This window comes from Elephantulus edwardii, unplaced genomic scaffold, assembly GCF_000299155.1.
Source record: "Elephantulus edwardii isolate Elephantulus edwardi_28Jun2011 unplaced genomic scaffold, EleEdw1.0 scaffold00151, whole genome shotgun sequence".
NCBI classification, from domain to species: Eukaryota; Metazoa; Chordata; class Mammalia; order Macroscelidea; family Macroscelididae; genus Elephantulus; species Elephantulus edwardii.
Genome location: NW_006399901.1, coordinates 1,725,075 through 1,746,756, shown reverse-complemented (window position 1 = coordinate 1,746,756; position 21,682 = coordinate 1,725,075). Strand labels below are relative to the sequence as shown.

Here is a 21,682-nt window from a genome sequence, read left to right as displayed (position 1 = left end):
CCATGTTTTCCAACTACTGATTCTTCTTCCCTGTTCCCAACTTTTGCATTCAGTCGCCCATTACTATCAATGCATCTTGATTGCATGTTCGATCTATCTCTGCCTGTAAGAGTTGGTACAAATCATCTATTCTTCTTTGGCTCTGGTTGTTCTTTCTAGCCCAGCGTGGCATCATCAAGTTCTGGGATGAGTTTGGCTATCTGTCTGCCAACTGGAACCAGCCCCCATCCAGTGAGCTTCGTTATAAACGCCGGAGAGCTATGGAAATCCCGACCACTATCCAGTGTGGTGAGTGAGTTTTTTTCATCCTAGTCCATGACCCTTGATCTTCCTTCTTCCTCCTGACAGTGATTGACATCTGTAGACTCACAGTCCCACCAGGGCTGGACCTGTGAGGTCATGATTGGTACTGTGGCTACATATCACTCCCAAGTGAGAGAGACGAGGTTATGGAGTTGCCCAGACCTCACTAAGTTTAAGTGCCACATTGTTTGTACTGCGAGTGGATGATTGAGCCAAGATCCTGCTAGAATGGGGGCAAGGGATTAGGAATCCCAGAGCTCCGTAATAAAAACCTCAAGTTTCTATCCTCTTGTGGGAATCACTCTGTTCTATAAAGACAGAGTTGGAGCCGAAGTGATGATCTTTTGAATAGAAAATCTGTGGACCTTTACTTGAGAAGCCTGAATCACATGTGAATGGAGATGACATTTCTTGGGGGATTGATTTTTGTGCCACAGATTTGTGCCTGAAGTGGCGGACTCTCCCCTTCCAGCTGAGTTCTGTGGAGAAAGATTATCCTGACACCTGGGTGTGCTCCATGAACCCTGATCCTGAGCAGGACCAGTGAGTATTTTCTGAATTGCGGGACCTCCCCCTCCCCCAGTGTTCTCTCGACTCTTTGGGTAAATGATAATCATTGACTGCTCTGCATCAGGTGAGTGCCTCGAAGCTTACACCTTCATTTTGTTGTACATAGTAGCTTAGTAGGTGCCCAAGAAATCCAGAGCTGGATTTCCTTCACTGAATACCAATTTCATGCAGTTGGGAACTCTGCAGAGGTTGTGTTGCCCTTGCAGGAAACAGTAAGCAGCATCTTGGGGGAAGGTTATTGATAAGTGCAGTTCTGCTTTGCCATGACCTCCCTACCTTCCCTCTACAGATGTGAGGCTTCTGAGCAGAAGCAGAAGGTTCCCCTGGGAACGTTCAGAAAGGACCTGAAGACACAGGAAGAGAAGCAAAAGCAGTTGACGGAGAAAATTCGCCAGCAGCAAGAGAAGTTGGAGGCCCTTCAGGTATGTGAATGTAGGTCAGTGCTAGGAGCCAGGCTGTTGCAGTCTGCCCAGTGAAAGAACCCTTACTGGTTCCCTCATTCTCACGGGTTCCCCACCATCACCCATGAATGTTTGCCAAAGCTTCCCAGCTCCAGCTTCCAGGTCTGGACCCACTTGGATTTAAAAAGTACAGTCTGCTTACTCATTATAAAAAGAAACTTACCTTGTTTACATTTTGTATTAACAAGGGATTTGATTCCTTTAGAATGTTTTCAAACTCTAGAGAGAATGAAAATCAGACATTCTTAGATCTCACTATCTACTATTAAAGCGTTTGCTATTTTTTCTTCTGACTTTTCATACAATGTGTATAAATGCACTTTCTTTTGTATGTGTGTAAATACATAGAAATGTAGAGCTCATACTATACATAATTGTTTTCTTGAAATCATCTTCTGGAAGTAAAATTAAAAGAGTAAAAGAATTTGCAAAATTCTGTAGCTTTTTATCCATATTCCCACATCACCCTCCAGAGGATGCAGTCACGTCTGTTTTATCAGCAGTGTATGCTAATGTTGTTGTTGTTGTTATGTGCCGTCAAATTGCTTACAATTCAAAATAACCCTGTGTACAACAGTCCTGAAACCTGCTCTATCTTGAGCCAACCTTATTGACTCTGACACACCTACCCTCATTACCCCAGTTACTGAATCAATCCCTCTCATCAAGAGTCTTCCTCTCTTGGGCTGTCCCTGCACCCTTCCACGCATGTCCCTCCAAGGACTGGTCCCTCCTTACAATGCCCAAACTATGTCAGATGAAGCTTCTGAATCCTTGCTCCCAAGCAGCAGCCCAGTTTTATCCTCTCCAGGATGAACTTGTTTGTTCTCCTAGCAGTCCGTGGTTTATTCAGTACCATGATACAATATCATGAAAACAATTCCATAAGGCATCCCTTCTCTTTCTAGCATCCCTAGTCATTGTCCAGCTTTCTCATACATAGAAAGTAACTGCTAAAACTATGGTCTGGATCAGGCGTACCTTAGTCTCCAGACTGACGTTGTTTTAAAATGTTCTTGCCAGTTTGATAAGGATAGGCATCTTGTAACTTTTCCATTTTTAAATGAGGTGTTTTTCCTGTCTTTTTTGTTTTAAATTCTTGTGTTTTTTGTTTTTCTATTTATCAACTTTTAGGATTTGTGGTTTCAACCGTTCATCGTTCATGATAATTCAGTGCAGATACTTTTTCCATCCTGGCTCCTGTCTCAGTGGAGTTGCCCCTCCTCCCTATAGCCTCTGCACACCTTTCTGCCCAGGAACTCTCACTTGTCCTGTGTGGCCTGACCTAAGTTGCCTCCCCCAAAGAAGAGTCTTTTTCCATCTTTTCTGGCTCTTTTTCTAGGAATTGCTTTTCTTCACAGGTCTTCCCTTCTCCAAATTAATCATCTAATTTTAAAAAGAAAAGTATTATTGGGTCGTTTCCTACCTGTAGTGAACCTGTGGTGTAACTCACTGTTGGTTTAGTGCGTGTGCATTATTTCCTCTCCTCAGTAAGAATAGGAGGTACACCTGTGACCTGGGATTTTATTCCGCCCCCACATGCCCAGGCACATAATGCGTATTTTAAAAAGAGTTTATTTGAGTACATCCAGAAATGCAGATAGCTTGATCATCTTATTTTTTCCTATAGAAAACCACACCCATCCGCTCCCAGGCTGACCTGAAGAAATTACCCTTGGAAGTGACCACTAGGCCCACCCCCGAGGTAAGTCTTAGGCAGAAGACTTTCTCCACAGATGTCTTGTTCTAGCAACAGTGTTCTCACTCACTCTGGGCCTTTTTTAGGAACCTGCACGCAGGCCACAGCGTCCCCGGTCACCTCCTTTACCTGCTGTGATCAAGAATGCCCCAAGCAGACCCCCTCCTCCACCAACTCTTAGGCCAACCATTCAGCTGCGGAAGGCTCCTGTGATCACTGCTTCGAAGCCTCCTTCCCTGGCAGCCCAGGAAGAGGCTGGTACCTCTAGGCTGCTGCAGTCAACCAGGGTTCTCCGAAAGCCTGCTAATACCCTCGTCAGGGCTGGGCCCCCGTCCACCCTTCCGGTGCAGTCGCCTTCACCGTCTCTACTGCCAAACTGCAAGATCCCACAAGAGACCCCTGTCCCCAGAGCCATTAAGACTCCAGTGGTCAAGAAGCCAGAGCCACCCAGTAAAATCTCTCCGGTGAGATGCCACTCTCCAAGAGTGTGGGAATGGAACTGCATCATGTCCAAGTGGTGCTGGGGCAACTGTGGAAATCACCTGAAGGGTCTGGGTCAGGAGTCCAGAGCAAGTTGGTTTCTGATTAGAATGTGGTGCCCTACCTATTCAGCCTTTCACTCCTCACTTAAATTGTGATCTGCCGGAAACTTGAGTCACCTCACTGACTACTCATGGTAGATGTAAGTAGGCAATCTAGTGGCAGCTGTGGTGGGCTACAGCAGTGGTTAGTGGTTCAAGGACACCCCCCTGACTGACCGTGTTTGCTAAGGGGAATGTGAATTTGCATTTTCCCAAGTCTGTACCTTGAAGCCGGGCTAGCTCCATGAACTGAGCGGCTAGGAGTTTACTTCTGAGTAGTAGCAGGGAGGGAAGTACATGCCTCTGTATGAGCAGGGTCCCCCTCATGTTCCCATTCTCCTCTCACTCCAGGCTACTCCTAGCCGGAAGCGCAGCTTTGGGATCCCTGAGGAGGAGGAAGCTGAGGAAGAGGTTGAGAAGAAGGAGAGGCCCAAGCGGGCCAAGCTTGCTGTAAAGGAGGAAAAGAAGGACTCAATTGAAGTAAGTGGTCCCAGGGAGCTGTTCAGATCCCGTCTCCCCAGGATACTGCCATCTTCCCTCTGCAAATGCAGTTAACCTGTGTTTGTGTTCTGTGGCCTAAGCCTTCTGGAACCACCATTCATTTCCCTGAAAGCTGAGGTATATAGATGACTAGAGCATCGTGTCATGTAGAGTTTGGGTAAGGCTTGGCTTCTGGCTCTTAATCACAGGGCCTCTGTGGTGGCCACCATTTGTCTGGTAGTTTGCTTTACTGTGGTGGCTTGCGTGCCGCTGTGATGCTGGAAGCTGTGCCACCTGTATTTCAAACACCATCAAGGTCACCTGTGGTGGATACATCTCAGTGGAGATTCCAGACTGACAGGCTAAGCAGCAGAATCGACTATTCTGAAATAAGAGACCATCAACCCCCCTAGAAGTAACAGTATTGATACAGTACCAAAAGATGTGCCCCTCAGGTTGGAAAGAATTAAAAATGTGACTGGGGAAGAGCTGCCTTCTCAAAAGTAGAGGCTGCCTTAATGATGCAGATGGAGTAAAGCTTTCACCCACTGAAAGCATTTGCTGATGTGGTGAGACTCAGAATGAGTCTGCAAACATCCTTTAATAATTGGAACATGGAGTGTACAAAGTATGAATGTAGGAGAATTGGTAGTTGTCAAAAAAAAAAAGGAACACACAAGGGTCAATGTCCTAGGCGTTACAGCAAAGTAAAATGGGCCAGTATTGGCTGTTTTGAGTCAGACAATGATAATTCACTGTGACCAGAATGACAAAGAGGAATGGTTTTATATTCATCATTCAGAAAAACATTTCAGGATGATCTTGAAGCACATTGCTCTCAGTGATAGTATAAAAGCCATACAGGTCCAAGGAAGGTAGTGCAAGGAAGGGTTGCAGGTATCTGTTAGTGTTCTGATGCATGTATCAACCACTAAAGCCAAAACTGAAGAAAATGAGGAATTTTCTGACTTTAGCATTTTTAAATTGGTCAAACATGTAGTCAAGACGTATTAAGAATGATTGGTGATCGGAATGCCAAAATTAGAAATGAAGGAGCAAGACTGGTAGTTGGAAAATAAGGAAACAGACTAAGACTAGTGATTGCATGTTAGAATTTTGTGCAGTCAGTGATGTATTTGTAGCAAATACCTTTTTAAAAATAACATGAACAGCAACTTTATATGTGGACCTTAATGATGGAATATATAGGATTCAAATTGACTATGTCTGTGGAAAGAGAGTGAAAAGCTCAATATTAGCAATAGGAACAAGGCAAGGGACCAACTGTGGAGCAGACCTTCAATTACTCATAATGGAATTTTAACTTGAAACTGGAGAAAATGAGAACCAGCCCATGAGAGCCAAAACATAACCTTGAGTAAATCCCACCTGAATTTAAAAACCATCTCAATAACAGATTGGATGCACAGAATATTTATTGCCAAAGACCAGGGCCAGGGGACATCTTACATAAAGCAAAAGGTCATCAAAAAGACAGGAACGAAAAAACCAAAGATGTCAGAAGAGACTCTAAACCTTGTTCTTGACGGTAGAGAAGCTAAAGCAAATGATGAAGTAAGTGGGCTAAACAGAATATTTAAAAGGATAGCATGAGAAGACAAAGCACATTGTTACAAATAAAGGTGAAAAGACCAGGAGTTAGAAAATTGAAAGAGCACAAGCATCCCTAAAACTTAACTGGAGAATAAATTAAAACTTCCAGTTGTAATATGGAAAGATTCTGTAGGCAAGGAAACATCAAAAGAAAACAGAGTCACTGTACACATTAGCACTGAACCATCTCAGGAAGTAGCATATGATCAAGAACAGTGGTAGTAAAGGAAGAAGTTCTGTATTGAAGGTACAGACAATAAATGCGTTTCCAGGAATAGACAGAGTATCAGTTGAGGTGTTTTAGTAAACCGGTGCAGCCGTGGACATACTCCTTAAATCTATGCCAAGAAATTTGCAAGGCAGCTACTTGGCCACCTGACTGGAAGAAATTCACATTCATGCTCATTCTAAAAAAAAAATTAATTTAGCAGAATGTGGAGATTATTGAACAATAATTATGTTATATGCTAGTAAAATTTTAGGGAGCTCTGATGGCCTGGTGGCAACAAGCTGCACTGCCAACCTAAAGGCAAATGGATTGAGTCAACCTGTTGGTCTGTAGGAGGAAGATGAGTAATTCCTCCCATGTGACACCCTGCCTCTGAAAACCCACTTGAGAGCTACCTTTGAGTTGGTTCAAACTTGATATCACACTCTAAGAACGGTAAAATATTCCTGAACATAGTTTAAAAGTGGCTGGAATGGTATATTGACAAGGAACTGCCAGAAATTCAAGCTGGATCCAAATGAGGCTGGGCTGTGGAATAAGGTTATATCACTGTTAATGTCAGATGGATCTTGGCTTAAAGCAGAGAATCACAGATTTTTTTAAATTTTTTTTTTTTACTTTTTAGAAAGATTTTATGTTTTACTGACTATGCAAACACATTCAACTATGGGAGCATAGTAAATTGTGACTGACAATGAGAATGGGAACTCAGAACATTTAACTATGCCCATGGGAAACTTGTACCTAGAGCATAAAGCAGTTGTCGAACAGAAAAGGGGATGTTGTGTGATTTAAAAGCAGAAAAAGTATCTATCAGGATTGTATCCTTGCTTTATACAAATCCAGTTTGTATGCTGAGCAGTCGTCAGAACAGAACAAGGGATCACTGCATGGTTCAAAATTTGGAAGGGTGTATACCAGGGATGTGTCCTATCTCCATACCTTTTCAATCTATATGCAGAACAGATTATCCGGGAGGCTGGGCTCTATGAGGAGAAATGTGGCATCAAGATTGGAGGCAGACTCATCAGCAATCTGCAGATGACACAGTCCTGCTTGCTGAAACTGAGGAGGACCTGAAGTGCTTGCTGCAGAAAGTTAAAGACTGCAACCTTCAATATGGATTGGAGCTAAATATCAAGAAAACAAAGATTCACACTACTGGGCCAATTGACAGCATCATGATGGATAGTGAAGAGAGTGAGATTGTAAACAACTTTAGTTTGCTTGGCTCCACAATCAACACTCTTGGCACCAGCAGCCAGGAAATGAAAAGACACACTGCATTGGGAAAGTCTGCTGTCGGAGACCTCTCTGGAGTACTGCAGAGCAATGACATCAGTCTGGAGACTGAGGTGCACCTGATACAGGCCATGGTCTTTGCAATCACTTGCTATGCATCAGAGAGCTGGACTAGAAATGACAGAAGAGAATTGATGCCTTTGAGCTGTGGTACTGGAGAAAAGTATTGACTATACCATGGACTGCTAAGAAAACAAACAGGTTCATCCTAGAGAGGGTGAAGCCAGGCTGCTCCTTGGAGGCAAGGATTCTGAAGCTTTGTCTGACATACTTTGGACATGTTGCAAGGAGGGACCAGTTCTTGGAGAGGGACATCATGCTTGGGAGGGTAGAGGGACAGCACAGGAGAGGAAGAACCTTGATGAGATGGATTGACTCAGTGACTGGGGTAATGGGCTAAGTGTGTCAGAGACAGTAAGATTGGCACAGGATAGAGCAGGGTTTAGGGCTGTTTTACACAGGGTCATTATGAGTCGCAGGTGACTCGACAGCACATAACAACACGATGCTGAGCAAAAATAGAGAAGCTGGATTTTTGGAAGAAGAATATAGCATCGAGAGTAAAGGAAGACTCATCAGCCTGTTTTATGCAGGTGACATAATTTTGTTTACGCAACGTGAAGGAGAATTAAAACATTTACTATTGAAGATCAGAGCCTTCAATATGGATTATACTTCCATATTGACAAACTAATAATTCTCACAACCTGACCAGTAAGCAAACAAGAACATGAAGGATGAATAAAAGATTAAAGTTAAAGTTGTTATGATTTCATTTTACTCTGACCCACAAAACCTATTTTAGCAGCCACCAAGAAATGAGAGTCCTTTGAAATAGTAGAGGGTCAGCAAAAGAGAGGAAGACCCCCAGTAATAAGAGATTGACACGGTAACTGCAACAGTGGGCTTGAGTGTAGAGGAGATTGTGAATCTGGTACAGAGTAGGGAAAGGTTTCAGTCTGTTTCCTACAAGCAAGCCATAGTCAGCTTGCTAGCAGCTAACAACCACTATGATGAGTGACTAGTGCATATGCATGGATGGATTAAGGGCTTGAAGCATTTTTTTGTCTCTTGCCTGATGTCTTATTTTGAAAGGTGACCAAAAGAGAAATACTAAGGGTAATAATTTTAGAAAACTACTTCTTGCATGCTATAGTGATTGAAACTATAGCAGAAGAAGGCATAGTTGTTAACTCAGTCCCTTAAGGACAAATACTATATAAGACCATTATTGTTGAATGTGTATGAGGATTCAATTGTGGGAGAGGGAAGAGGATGGGCTGGGGAGGGGGTTGATTATAAGGTCGCACAATTAGATGGAGGGAAGGGGTGGGTAAAGGAAATGGGAAAGATCTGGTGTAAAAAACAATGTATATCAACTTTCTAAGGAAAAAAGAAAAACAGCAGTATAAAATACAAATTTTGCTTTGAAAAACACCACACAAAAAAAGGAAGACACAGTTGTGATGGCTTCAGGACCTGGAGCAGCCAGAGGGGAATCCTCTTAACACTCTGTTCTCATTGCAGCTCTCAGACAGCACTGGGGAGGAGGACCCGGCTGACCTCAGACGAGCTCAGAAAGGTGGGCTGGGAGTGGTCCTTGGCAGCCTGTGGGAGAAGGGCAGCCCGAGACAAATAGGTCTCTCTATCTTGAAGCTTCCAGAGTGTTTCTGGATCTAGATATTGTGCTGCAGGATTTAAGAAGAATACTCCAGATACTGCACTCTAGTGTTTATGTCTAGTATCAACCTCTTGGCACCTGCCTCAGGCAGTCACTTAACCCCCTCTGTTGGTCCCTCTGACAGTTGGGGAGGGAGGTCTGGGTCGGCTCCATGTTCTTCACATAATGAGAGCAAACATCTAGGGGTTCTTTTCCTTCCCTGCCCTTTGGCTGCTTTTCTCAAGGTGGCCCCTGCTGAGAGGGGCTCTGGGTCCACTTCCTGACTGGCACCTTTGCCCATCCTCAGATAAAGGACTGCATGTGGAGGTCCGTGTGAACAGAGAGTGGTACACAGGCCGTGTCACAGCCGTGGAGGTGGGCAAGCACGTGGTGCGGTGGAAGGTGAAGTTCGACTACGTGCCCACAGACACAACACCCCGAGACCGCTGGTAATGCGTCCTCTCGGGGCGGAACGACAGGGTGGTGGAGGAGAACCAGGGCAGGGAGAGGGGAGGGATGGGCGGTCTCCTCACCACCTGCCAGCAGCCTCTCCTGGGAGTCCCGCGTGATTGACGTGCTGTATCCTCCGCAGGGTTGAGAAGGGTAGTGAGGACGTGCGACTCATGAAGCCCCCTTCTCCAGAGTATCAGAGTCCTGACACGCAGCAGGCAGGTGGGGAGGAGGAGGATGTGGTGGCCATCACCCCGAAGGCTGTAGCCATGGCCGAGCCCTCCACTTCTGACTGCATCCGCATTGAGCCAGATACCACTGCCCCCGGCACCAATCACGAGACCATCGACCTGCTCGTCCAGATACTCCGGTGGGTGTGCCAGCCTTCCTGAGGCCAGCCACAGCTCTTCATCCTCCTTAGAGCCATTCCCAAATCCTGATCCTGCCTTCTTCTGTTTAGGAATTGTTTACGTTATTTCCTGCCCCCAAGTTTCCCCATCACAAAGAAGGAGCTGAGTTCTATGAATTCTGATGAGCTGATATCATTTCCTCTGGTGAGTGTCACCTTCCTTACCTTTGACTTTGCATTCTGTATTCCTTGGTGCTTGTGGTCGCTGCATGCCCACCCGCAACAGACAGCTGCCCTTTTCTGTCCCAACATCTGCCATTTCTAGCCATCGTCTGAGAGGGACAGGGAAGGAGACTTTGTGTGAGAAGGATGTTGCTTACCTGAGTCTGACTGGTATGCAGAAAGCCTGTTCCACTCAGTGTCCAGGAGCTGAGTCCTCAGTTGGGGACAACAGATCTGGTTTGACAATTTCCTGCAGGCACAGTAAAGAGGTTAGACTTGAAGTGCCTAAAACTGCCTCCGAGGGAGTTACAGATATGCCCACAGTATGTGCAAATGATTGATAACTCTCCCAGCAAACCCTCTGCCGGGCCTTGTGAGTGACCAAAGTGTGTTGCTTTGCCACATAAGGCTGGAGACCAGTGAATGATAGGAAAGAGAAAGAGACTGAGGCAGCCTTTGGAGGGAAAGGACACAGCTCTGTCCAAGGAGGAACACACTGGTTCCGGGTGTGATTGAAGGGGGAGTGTTTGAAGCATGGGACTTCTGTGGGCCAAAGCCCATGGGAACTAAAGGACAGAGGCCAAGGCAGCAGACTGTGTGTAGAGTACTTAGGGCAGAAGGGGCCTGAGAGCAGGACGTGCTGTATTCAAAAGCCTGGTCTAAGGCCCAGAAGCCTCCATTCTGTGTGAGAGGGGGTCAGTGGTGCTGAGTAAGAGAATTGGTAAGCCAAACCATGTCCTGGGACAGGGTCAGCAGACAGACTAGTGTGGATTTTCTATTTATGGCCTCCCATGCCATTACTAACTCGGCCAGTAAAATTCAAGGACTGTCTTAAATTAATACCCAAAAGAATGAGTGTGGTCATGTTTCATCAGATCTTTATTTACAAAGCAGGCAGTAGATGACTATGGCCTCAGAGTTGTCATTTATAACTTGGGTAGCAGCCTGTCCAGTGGATGGGATATGCAGAAGGAAGGAGGCTGGCCCAGTTGTAAAAGGTCCTGGGGAGCAGGGGCCCAAGGGGGCCACGCCAGTGTAAAACTGAGTTCAGATGGCACAGGCTTGTTGATTATTGACCTGTGATGGAAAGAAACACTGGGCATGTGCTTCAGATTGCTGAGGCCTCTGAATATTGGAGGTTGATGCTGAATCACTTACCTGGGAAAGAAAACAGAGTGAGGAAAGAAAAGATGATGAGTTGAGATTTGATGGGGATGCCCCAGAAGCACCAGCTGTGCTTTTCTGGTGGTGATTATGAACCAGTGGGGAGGGAGAAGGGAGGAGGGGGTGGGGTCTGAGAATAACTGCATTTCCCAGGACCAATTTCTAGAGCAGAGCAGAGAACTGTAATAGAAACAGCAGGATCAGTATGTTCAGGATGTCGCGCTCTCGTAGCAGACGTGTGCACAGGAGCTTTGCACAAGGTTGCCAGAGTGCTCTGAGCATTCGGCATTTAAGAATGAAAGACTGAGGTGAAAAGAGTCTTTTTTGGCAGTGATGGAGCCCAGGTACTTCTCAAGACAGACCAAGGCTCTTCTCCTGGTGCCTCCTTATTCTTCCTTTCTTGGCATGACTAGGGAGCGAGAAGGCAGAACTCAGCAGGGTACCTCTCAGGAAATGCCACTCCTCAACTTTCACCCTTATTTAGGCGTAAGAGGTCTTTGTAGGTCCCAGAAGGCACAGACAGCTGATAGGAGGGCTGGTCTGCCCACTATCTTCTCAGTCAGGTTTGTTGCTTTTGGCTCACAGTTGTTGCCCAGCCCAGAGTACCAGCTGGTTGCAAGCAAGAACTCTGCAGGGGCCTTGACCAGCCACCCACAAATAGCACGAGCGTCTGAAGTTAAAAATAGTTGCCAGATTCGGGGGGGTGGGGGTGTAGAAAAAAAGGTATAATACCAGTGCATCAACTTTATCCTTCTAATTGTAGCGTCTAAAACAACTCCAGTTGTTATTTTAGCGTCAGGGTATGTCCACGTCAGTTGCTAAATGTTTTTCCTTTTTCTGTTGTGCCAGACACCAGAAATTCTGTACACTCTCAAGCATCCTTCCAAATAGTAGATTCTCATGTCATTGTGAAATTATATGTGTGTTGTTGAATGTTTGTTAGGTGCTGTCAATGCAGAACTGTCTCATGTTTGGAACCCTCTAGCAAGGTTTCAGAGACTGTAACTCACACAGGAGGTGATTGCCCATTTTTCTCCTGGTGGTTCAAACCGCAGTGCACCTCCTTCCCACTTAATCACCAGCTTCCTTATATGTGTGTGAAAATTAATGAAACCAATTCACATGGTTCTATAGTATCTCAGAAAGCTAAAACAACTTCACACACAAAACAATGATGGTCATGCATATCTTAAGATCCATGATATGTTCTGAAATAGTTATTTTGAAATAATTATGTGATTAGGTGAAATAGGACATTATGTGATTTGGATGCTGTGTGAACTGGCATCTTTCCTTCCATTGAGCACTTGATGGTTTCAAACCACCCACCTTTGCTTTGGCAGCACAGCTTCTTACAGAAGGCCACAAGAGCTCCCTTATTTCTCTTGCACAGTAAGAATATTAACTCTAATGTTGTGCAGAGTATCTAGTCACTGTGTTAGGTATTTCTCAGTACTCAAACTTTTGCCCAAGGATCGGTTTTGAAAAATACTACCAAGTTTTGTGCTCACAGATACTAGTTACTAGAACAGTTCTCATGGTGCAGTGGAGAGCTTTAATGCCATAATACAAACATTAAATGTTCCATCATCCGGAAGACAGCAAACTAATTATCTGCAGTCAAGGTTGCATTGGTGAAAACTGTTCATTCAGCTCCTTAAAGCATACATACTCTTATTCTTACTTATGTTAATTTTTTTCTTCATGCATTTCATGAATCGTTTATTTCCTCTATAATGTTGGACACTGTCCCTGAGAGCAGCTGTTGTCATGTAAATGGGGTTGAAGGTAGAAAGGTACCCTGCTGTTTTACCCAGTGGCTGCACCGTATTTCCACAGTCCCACCAGCAATGTGTGTGAGTTCCAGTCTCTCCACACACTCAACTAGCATTTATTGTTCTCTGTCTTAGTAAACTTTGCTATTATCACCACAGTGCCTCTAACGGTGGGTTCAAGTACACCAGAGGGTACAAGAAAAAGGGCCAGGTTCAGACCTGTGGTTCCATATTGCTCACAGGGTCACCATGATGCAATGGTACCTAACAACAGGACTGTTGCTAGAGCAAGGTGGTGCCTCGCCATAAGGGTTTGTGTGGGAGAATTCTCCAGTGACGCTGTATAGGCTGGGACTTTTTGCTGTTGTTTTGGAAAGGCGTTTTAAGATCTGTTCAGACTCTTCTGTTCAGATTATCTACCTCAGCCTGTGTCAATTTACATGTTTTCAGAAATCCCTCAAAATGGAATTTCTAGGAAAGAGATTTCTTCCACAGTTTTGATGTGATTAGTGTTAACACATGTCCCAAGGGAGTGTTTGTTTGTTTGCTTGCTTGTTTTAAAAATACTGGTTTATTTACAAAGGTTGTATACATTGGTTTTCACACATCTTTCCAATTTCCTTTATCAACACCTCTCTCCACCCAACAAATTGTGCGATGCTCTGGTTAACCTCCCCCCCCACTCACTGGCCAGCATTTTTCCCAACAGAAGGAGTACTTCAAGCAGTATGAAGTGGGGCTCCAGAATCTGTGCCACTCTTACCAGAGCCGTGCCGACTCGAGGGCCAAGGCTTCGGAGGAGAACCTGCGCAACTCCGAGAGGAAGCTCCGTGAAACAGAGGAGAAGCTGCAGAAGCTGAGGACCAACATCGTGGCGCTCCTCCAGAAGGTGCAGGAGGTGAGCGAGGCAACCTGCGCGTGGAGGATGGAGCTAGAGAGGAAGGGCGGGGAGCCCCAGCCTCACCCTCAACCTCAGCCAGATCCTTAGAAACCTATTTCTGCCCATGTTTAGGCAGTGTACTATATAGCCTGGTTTGAGAATCCGCCAGGCTATAAAACAGAAGGTCTGTCTTCAGATAATGCTAAGATGAGGCTGGGCCTCCCAGGAAGAGGGGATAGGCGCCCCATAGGGTCTCTAGGCAGATCCCTCATCTAGTCATCACCATGGCCTCATCTGTACCCTATGGCTATGGGGTGAGCATGACAGCCCAGACGAGGTCCACTCCAAGTTGAGAATTTCTTGGAACAGATGATGTTACCATGGTAGCAGGTACTAGAGCAGGCCCCTCTGCCTCTCAGAGCCTCTCTGAGGTGACATGCAGGTTGAGATCAGAGGCCCGAGGTGAGGGCCGGTGGGTGAGAGAGGAGAGCCCAAGAGCCAGGACAGGGCCTGTTGGAGTTGTGATTCGATCTGAAGAACAATGAGAGGTGACAGTGTGCGACAGGAACCAGCTTGCAGTCTTGAGACCTTCCCTCTGTTGGAGTAAGTTTGAGATCTAAGTGAAGAGGCACTTATAGTTACATACTTGGGTGGTGACATGAGATGAGAAGGAAACAGGCAGATTTCTAATGCCTGATACAAAGCAGAGACTCCAGTCACTCTTCTAGCTTTGTCTTTAGCCCCTGGGTGGAGGGAAGATACTGTTGAGAACAGACGCCCAAGTGTCCCCGGCTCTTGTCTGACTCTTGCCCTTTGTTGCAGGACATAGATATCAACACGGACGATGAACTGGATGCCTACATTGAGGACCTCATCACCAAGGGGGACTAAGGGACACAGTAGCAGACCTGCCACACCTGCCCTTTGAGGCAGCACCTCTGAGGGGCATAGTGTTCTGTTCATGAATTGGTGGACATAACCTTGGTTTCACTTACATGGGACATTTGTGCTTTTGGAGGGAAAAATACTCCACCTTCTTCAAATCTGCCTCTCTAAGTTGATAAATATTTCTTTTTTGAAAGAAACAAGATGTTGTGCCTGCTGTGAGACCATACACTTTGTTGTGACTCTGACAAAGGACGGGGTTTTTTGATCTTGATCACACACACCAGGATGCCAAACCCGAGGCACTTCTCTCAGCTCCTGGCCCCTCATAAAGACAGCGAGTGCCCAGGGCCATCCGACAGCCGGAGAATCTCTAGGAAGAGCTAGTTTTTGTCCTGAAGGACGAGCAGTGTTGGCATCTGAGGGTTGGATGTGAGATGGAGAGACGCCCTCCTCCCCCCCAGGAGGGCTGCTTCCACTGTGGGCCCAGGTCGGGGACCCTCAAGAGGCTGTGTCTCGGGAAGAGCTTTGGCATTACAGGCTTCTCTCACCACCCCAGGCCCCTCTCAGGGATGTCAGCGTCCCATCTGGACCATACCTTTGTCTCCAGAACAGCTCCAGGAAGACAGATCTTCCTCTCTCCACCACCCGACTTCTCTAAAATAGGGATTTGTTGTTTTGACCCTGGACAGTGACGTTCTCCACCCTGATAATGTTGAGTAGAAGACACATCCTGGCTCTGGTCCAATCTCTGACCTGGCTAACACACCAAATATTTGAATTCCAAAGGATTCCTTTTAGGAAGGGGCCTTCTATGGGTGCTGGGTGCTGGATGGTCCAGGCCTCTGTCTGTGTGTGAGGTGGGTCTGGGAGAGGGGGGCTGCTGCCTCAGATAGTGCAGGCTCTTCAGGAATGCCTGCTCCTGCTTCTCCTCCTGTGTTTCCCCTGCCCTGGCCCTTCCCTCTCCTCACTCATGGTTGATACTCTAGGACCGAGTAGGGAGCATGTTGGCCTGGGAGTGTGGCTGTAGGAAGCATACCATTTCATCTCTAGGGCTTGCTGTCTCTGTTTCACCGGCACCCCATACCATTCTCCCTCAGCCAGTTTTCTCAGGGCCGAAGACAAAGGCAACAATCACAAAGTTCGTTATTTAGTGGCCAGGGGAAGAATTCTGCTTCAGCTACCCCCCAGTTCTTTGGGGGCCCTCTGGATTTTCTGAAGGCATAAGAACTATGACTTTGCACCATCGGTCTCCGATCCACATCTCTTTTTGGTGTTTTTCTGGCATTACCCACCAAGCCAGCCCTCTGAAGTCTGCAGGATTGGTAGCACTGGTGAGGGAAGCAGGCCACACTGGACTTGAAGGCTCTTCCCTACTCATGCACATGGCCAGAAGCAGCCAGGACTTGGAGACCTGGGACTTGTTGGCAAATAACACTCCAGCCTTGGCCTTTGCCCATGGAAGATGCTTCTCCAAATCTTGGGATTTCTTGAACCAGTTACTCCCATCCCAGTCAGCACTCCTTGTTCACACCAGGTAGCATGTGGTCCATTTTTATTCTGAAACTTAATGCTTTAATCTAAAAGGAAATTGTTTTACTCTAAAAGAAGTACTATCAGAGGGTAGTGCAATCTTTTTTATTTACACGCCTGTATCAAAATGCAATACTATAAACATTTACCAGTGAGAGACCTGAACTGTCTGTTTTCTTCTCTCATCAAAATCCAGTACTTCCTCCTCCATTCTTTTTATCATTATAGTTTAAATGCCTGTCACTGTGGCTCTGTCTCAAATTGCTTTGCCATCTCTTAGTTTTTTTCCGTTTAACTCCCCTTAATCTCCACAGAAATTGAAACACTGAGTCTTAAATCTCTGGCTCTGGCTCTGGCTGTTCCCCACTGTGCGCTGTGTGTGGGGTGGGGGTGGGGGAGCAGTGCAGCTGGTTTCCCAGGGAGAACCTGCTCCTGGGGCACAGTGCCTACAGGCCTCCCCAGTACACACCTCCCGTGAGGACCCAGAGGGGGTGGTCTGTCTGTTCTGTGGCAGGTTCCTAGTAGAAGGCTCAAGAAAGTGAATGGGTCCAGGGACCATTGTATTTAAGGAACTGCATGAATGGGGACTCCTTTCTTTTTTAATTTATTTTATACTGGTTTACATATAAAGTTCATAAAATTTGTATCCATTGTTTTTCACGGCTGGGTTGTTCCCCTTTTGTTTACCCATCCCTCCTTGTACCCATCAAATTGTGTGGCCCTATGTAAGCCCCCCCTTGGGTCCTCATACTTGTTCTACAATAAAGGACTCCGTGAACACTCTAAAGGACCAGGGCAAGAGGATCAGCTTGAGAAGACTCGAGATTGAGACAGTAAGGCTACCGTAATTAGCAAATAGCAACAAGATCTATGTAACTTAGAAAAGGGCCAGGGGTGAGGACGAAGTGGGAAAATACCAGGACAGCAGAGTTGGTTTGAAGGCATAGGGGAGGCACAATGGAAATATGGTGAGTCAAGGTGACAAAAGGTGTAGATCAATTGTAATGATATAAAAATACATGAATGAGAGTATGAAGCTCAGTGTACATAAATGAAACTGCATATGAATGATTTTCTGAAACACATTGTACTCCAGAAAAGTGCCGCATATATGCAGTGAAAATCCAAACGTGTACAAAGGTTAGACCATGCCAAACAAGTTGACTTCTCACCCAAACGCAAGGTTAAGCCATGCAGAGCAGGTGTCCTTCCACCTCTGATCCACGTTGGTTTGCCCCCTGACCCCGCCAAGGGAGAGTGTGTCCTGAGGACAAGCACACCCACTCTGCTCTCTCCCACCTGGGGTATCTGAGTCTATTTCATAATAACTGGGTCTGCTTTGTTCTTAGCCACAACGCATTTCACTGGATAGTACTATCTTTGATGTCTTACGTGCCCTATTTGATGGCTGCCTTGGGGTTAGCGGCCCCTATAGACTGTGCCACCAGAACACCTCTTCATGATCACACAGACAAAATGACACAGTAAATTAGGCAGAGGTGTTCCCTTTTAGGACCTCAATCCGTCTGACACAAGGTGCGGCATTTTCAGCTGCTTCAAATCCATGTAAAAGCCAAATAAATAAGGAAGACTTGAGATATATTCAAATTACACTGTTGGCAAAAAAAAAATATACTGACTTCCATGAACTTTCAGAAGAATGAGCAAATCTGTTTTGGAAAAAGTGTAGCTAGAATGTGCCCTAAGTGAAGGGACAGCAAGACTTCACCGCACAGCCGTGGGAAATGCCATCAAAGAGGCGCATTCAAGATAAGGACATCCGTATTTGAGAGAATGAATGGAAAGAAGATGACCCTGGAGATGGACTGATAGCAGCTTCGACTGTGGACCCACATGGCGCAGGACGGGGAGCTGTTTGAATTTTTTTGAACATGGGGGACACTGAGTTGTGACTGGACAACACCTAGCAACAATAATTCATATTTTAGGAGCCCCACTGGCATGGTGAGTATCCGTTCAGCTACTAATTAAAAGGTTGCTTCAAACTTAGAAGCTTTTCAAGGGAAAAAGAGGCGTCTGTAAAGATAACAGCCTTGGTTACCATATAGGACAGTAAGTTCTCTGTTTTGTAGGGTCACTACAGGTCAGAATCAAACCAGCTCAAGGACAGTAGGTCTTGTTTGGATTTTTTTTTTCCTTATTTTTTTCCCCCCTCTTGTTTGGATATTGATGAGCTTTTGCATAATGTTTCATCCTGCAAAATTGAGGAACACAAGTATGTATATTATAACCTGGCTCTATCATTAAATAGCTGAAGTCTAAACAGGAAAATGGTGGTGTGACAGGTGCTGTCAAGTTGACCAGTAGCGATGAGCAACTCTGAACACTGGGAAAATCCAGTCTGGAACCTCTCCAGATTATTAAGGAGTAGTGATGTCAGTTTGAAGACTTAATGTGCACCCCCGTCAGGCTGTGGGCTTTTCAGTCTCTTGCTATGAGAGCTGGACAGTGAGTAAGGATGGCAGATGAATTGATGCCTTTGAGCTGTGGTGTTGGAGAAGAGTGCTGAAGATCCCATGGACGGCCAAAAGAACAAGCAGGTAATTCTTGGAGAGGGTGCAGCCAGAGTGCTCCTTGGAGGCAAAGCCGATGAGGCTTTGTCTCACTTTGGGCATGTTGCTAGGAGTTGTGCCTTGGAGAGGGACATCATGCTTGTGAAGGTGGAGGGGCAGTGAAAAGAAAGGAAGACCCTCAACCGTGTGGATTGACATAGCGACTGCAGCAATGGGCTTGAGTGTGCCAGTGATTGAGGATGGCACAGGACAGGACAGAGTTGAGGTCAGTGATTCTAATGGATCTAAGGGGATCGCTGTGAGGTGTACTCGACAGCACCTAACAACAGCAATCCTAAACTGTGCCGTTTTCTTTGACCTCAAAGCCTGGCATGCGCTGACAGGCTTGTTCCTCATGGAATATGGTCCTCCTTCAACCACATCAGACCAGGGACCCACTGGTGGTGGTTGAGGCCCCTCCCCTGCCCCACAATTCTGCTAACCTTTGTTGGAGATAGACCTTGTGAAGCTGCCAGCCCCACAATTCTGCTAACCTTTGTTGGAGATAGACCTTGTGAAGCTGCCATTCTGCATTCAGAGCCGCTGATGGCCACCCCTGCCCTTGGGAAGCAGCGTTTTGAGGTAACCACCTCTCTCCACTGCCCGTGCATGGTGCATAGGAAGGGCCTCTGACACACCCCACTCAGCAAATGAGCCAAAGCATTATTCAGCAGGCCTCAGTCTGGCCATTTTCATCCAGTGAACTAAAGTGCCAGGACCCCTGGGGGAGGGGCTTCCTACAGAAATTGCCTGCCCCCTCCCCATTGTCATTTGAGACAATTGTCCCTCTGGCTCTCCTTTCCTCTAAAGTTAGACAAGAGAAGAGCTTCTGCAGCTTCTTTACCCACAGAGCTGGTTCTTCAGCTGAGTTTATCCTAAAGCCCACAGACTCTACCAGAGCTGCTCTGGCTGAAGAAGGGGTGGGGGCCTGGAGTCCTTGCTGCCCTGACCCTCGATCCTCCACCTGGAATGTCTCAAGGAGCACCTGAGAGTTGCACATCCGGATTGTCTGTGTATATTTTACCAGTCCCAAACTGTGACCCGCACGTCTTTGGCATGTCGTCAGTGGAGAGCCTGTGGTTAAACTCGGGACCTTCTGCCCTACAAAAAAGGTGGGTTTCCTGACACTCTGGCCACCCAACCCCCTACCCCCGCCACCACACACCCACCCAGGGCAAGGGAGAACTACACAGCTTCCAACTGGCCTGAGAAGGATCCCCTTCCCACGAGGCACGTGGACCAGGCCTGGGAGGGGTCTCCCTTGTTTTCCGTAGGACTCTCCTGAGATGCTTCTATGGGGTTCTTTGGTCTTCCATCTGCCTGAGCTTGAAAAGCTGGGGATATACCGTGCCCCTGTCCCCACTTTGTTCTTCTCCTTTCCTGCTAAGCCCATCTGCTTGAGCCTGTCACTAAGTGGGTTTGGGGCTCAGGACTTTTACAGGAATACCCTATTTATATAGCTTCCCACACTAAACCATCTGCTAGTGTGATACCAAATGGCCAGAGGATACTTGGATGGGAGTTCTCAGTGTGATCTCGGGACAAACCAGTCTCCAGGATTCATATCTCTCTGCTGGAGCTTTAGGGGTGACTAACATTGTATCTCAACATCAAGATCAAAATCCTCACCCCTGGACCAATAAGCCACATTGTGATAGTTGTTATGTACTGTCAAGTTGCCTGTGACTCATAACGACCCTATGTACAACAGCTCTGAACCCTGCTCTATCCTGAGCCAACCTCACTGTCTCTGACAAACCTCCCCAATACCCCAGTCTGAGTCAATCCATCTCATCCAGGGTCTACCTCTCTTGTGCTGTCCTTCCACCCTTATAAGCATAATAGTCCTCTCCAAGGACTGGTCCCTTCTGCAACATGCCCAAAGTATGTCAGATGGAGCTTCAGAATCCTTGCCTCCAAGGAGCAGCCTGGTTTCACCCTATCTAGGAAGAACCTGTTTGTTCTCCTATCAGTCCATAGTATATATAGTACTCTTCTCTAGCACCCTAGGCATCAAAGGCATCGATTCTTCTATCATCCCTAGTCATTGTCCAGCTTTCTGATGCAAGGAAAAAAATATCGAATCAATGCTTTCATTGTACATGAATCCACAATCAACACGCATGGTAGTTAAGAAGTCATGTTGCACCTGAGAAATCTACTGTCAAGGACCTCTTTAAAATGCTAAAGAGCAAGGATATCAGCTTGAAGACTAAGGTGTATCTGCTGCAAGCCAAAGTATTTTCAGGTGCTTCCTATATAGCTAAAAGTTGAATAATGAATAAGAAGGGTCGGTCCCTTTGAATTATGGTGTTGGTGAAGGGTTTTGACTATTCCAAGGGCTGCCAAGAGAACATATCAGGTCTGCTTTGGAGGAAGTGTGACCATAGTGTTGCACTGTGATGAGGATGGGCGAGGTTCATAGGGTAGCTGTGAGCCATAGTTGATTCAAGGGCACTGAACCTCAGCAGTATGAACCTAAAGAGCTGCAGTGGAGTATTCCAGAAGGAGTTCCACTGCTAACCCGAAGGCAACACATCTCTGTCAGTTCAAATCCACTAGCTGCTCCGAGGAAGAAAGATAGGCCGTCTCCTCCCATGAGATTTAAGAGTCTCCAAAAAACCTTCCAGAGAGTCAACTGTGAGTCAGTTCTAAACCCAAGTTTGAATATTAGTCTGATCACCAACAGTTGTCCCTGGAGAGCACCCTTCTTATCCCCATAAGTGTATCCCCAAACCTTCCCAGGCAGGAGCGAGCATGCCACTGTTGCCCCACCCCTTCCATGGCCTGCCACGTGACACTGCACCCGGCACTATGACAGCACCTGGGAAGCAGGCCTGGCGGGCTGGCACCCAGGTCAGAAGCAAGGGCTGCTCTGGAGGCAGCAAATTCCAGGGTATCCAACCTTACGTGTATCGTCAAGAGCATGGTGAGAACCCCGAGACTCAGCTG

At 46.4% G+C, this 21,682-nt stretch overlaps 1 protein-coding gene across 1 annotated transcript in view; it reads left to right on the top strand.

Moving 5' to 3' along the window:
- MORC2 (MORC family CW-type zinc finger 2) overlaps positions 1-14,630 on the top strand; it is a 48,036-nt gene extending 33,406 nt beyond the window's left edge. Inside the window, exons 15-26 of the mRNA XM_006894797.1 lie at positions 160-288; positions 741-846; positions 1,163-1,295; positions 2,965-3,039; positions 3,120-3,497; positions 3,966-4,094; positions 8,767-8,821; positions 9,207-9,348; positions 9,492-9,719; positions 9,810-9,903; positions 13,569-13,757; positions 14,562-14,630. Of these exons, the coding sequence (XP_006894859.1) occupies positions 160-288; positions 741-846; positions 1,163-1,295; positions 2,965-3,039; positions 3,120-3,497; positions 3,966-4,094; positions 8,767-8,821; positions 9,207-9,348; positions 9,492-9,719; positions 9,810-9,903; positions 13,569-13,757; positions 14,562-14,630 (1,727 nt within the window). The remainder of the gene's footprint in view (positions 1-159; positions 289-740; positions 847-1,162; positions 1,296-2,964; positions 3,040-3,119; positions 3,498-3,965; positions 4,095-8,766; positions 8,822-9,206; positions 9,349-9,491; positions 9,720-9,809; positions 9,904-13,568; positions 13,758-14,561) is intronic.
- The last annotated feature ends 7,052 nt before the right edge of the window (positions 14,631-21,682 follow it).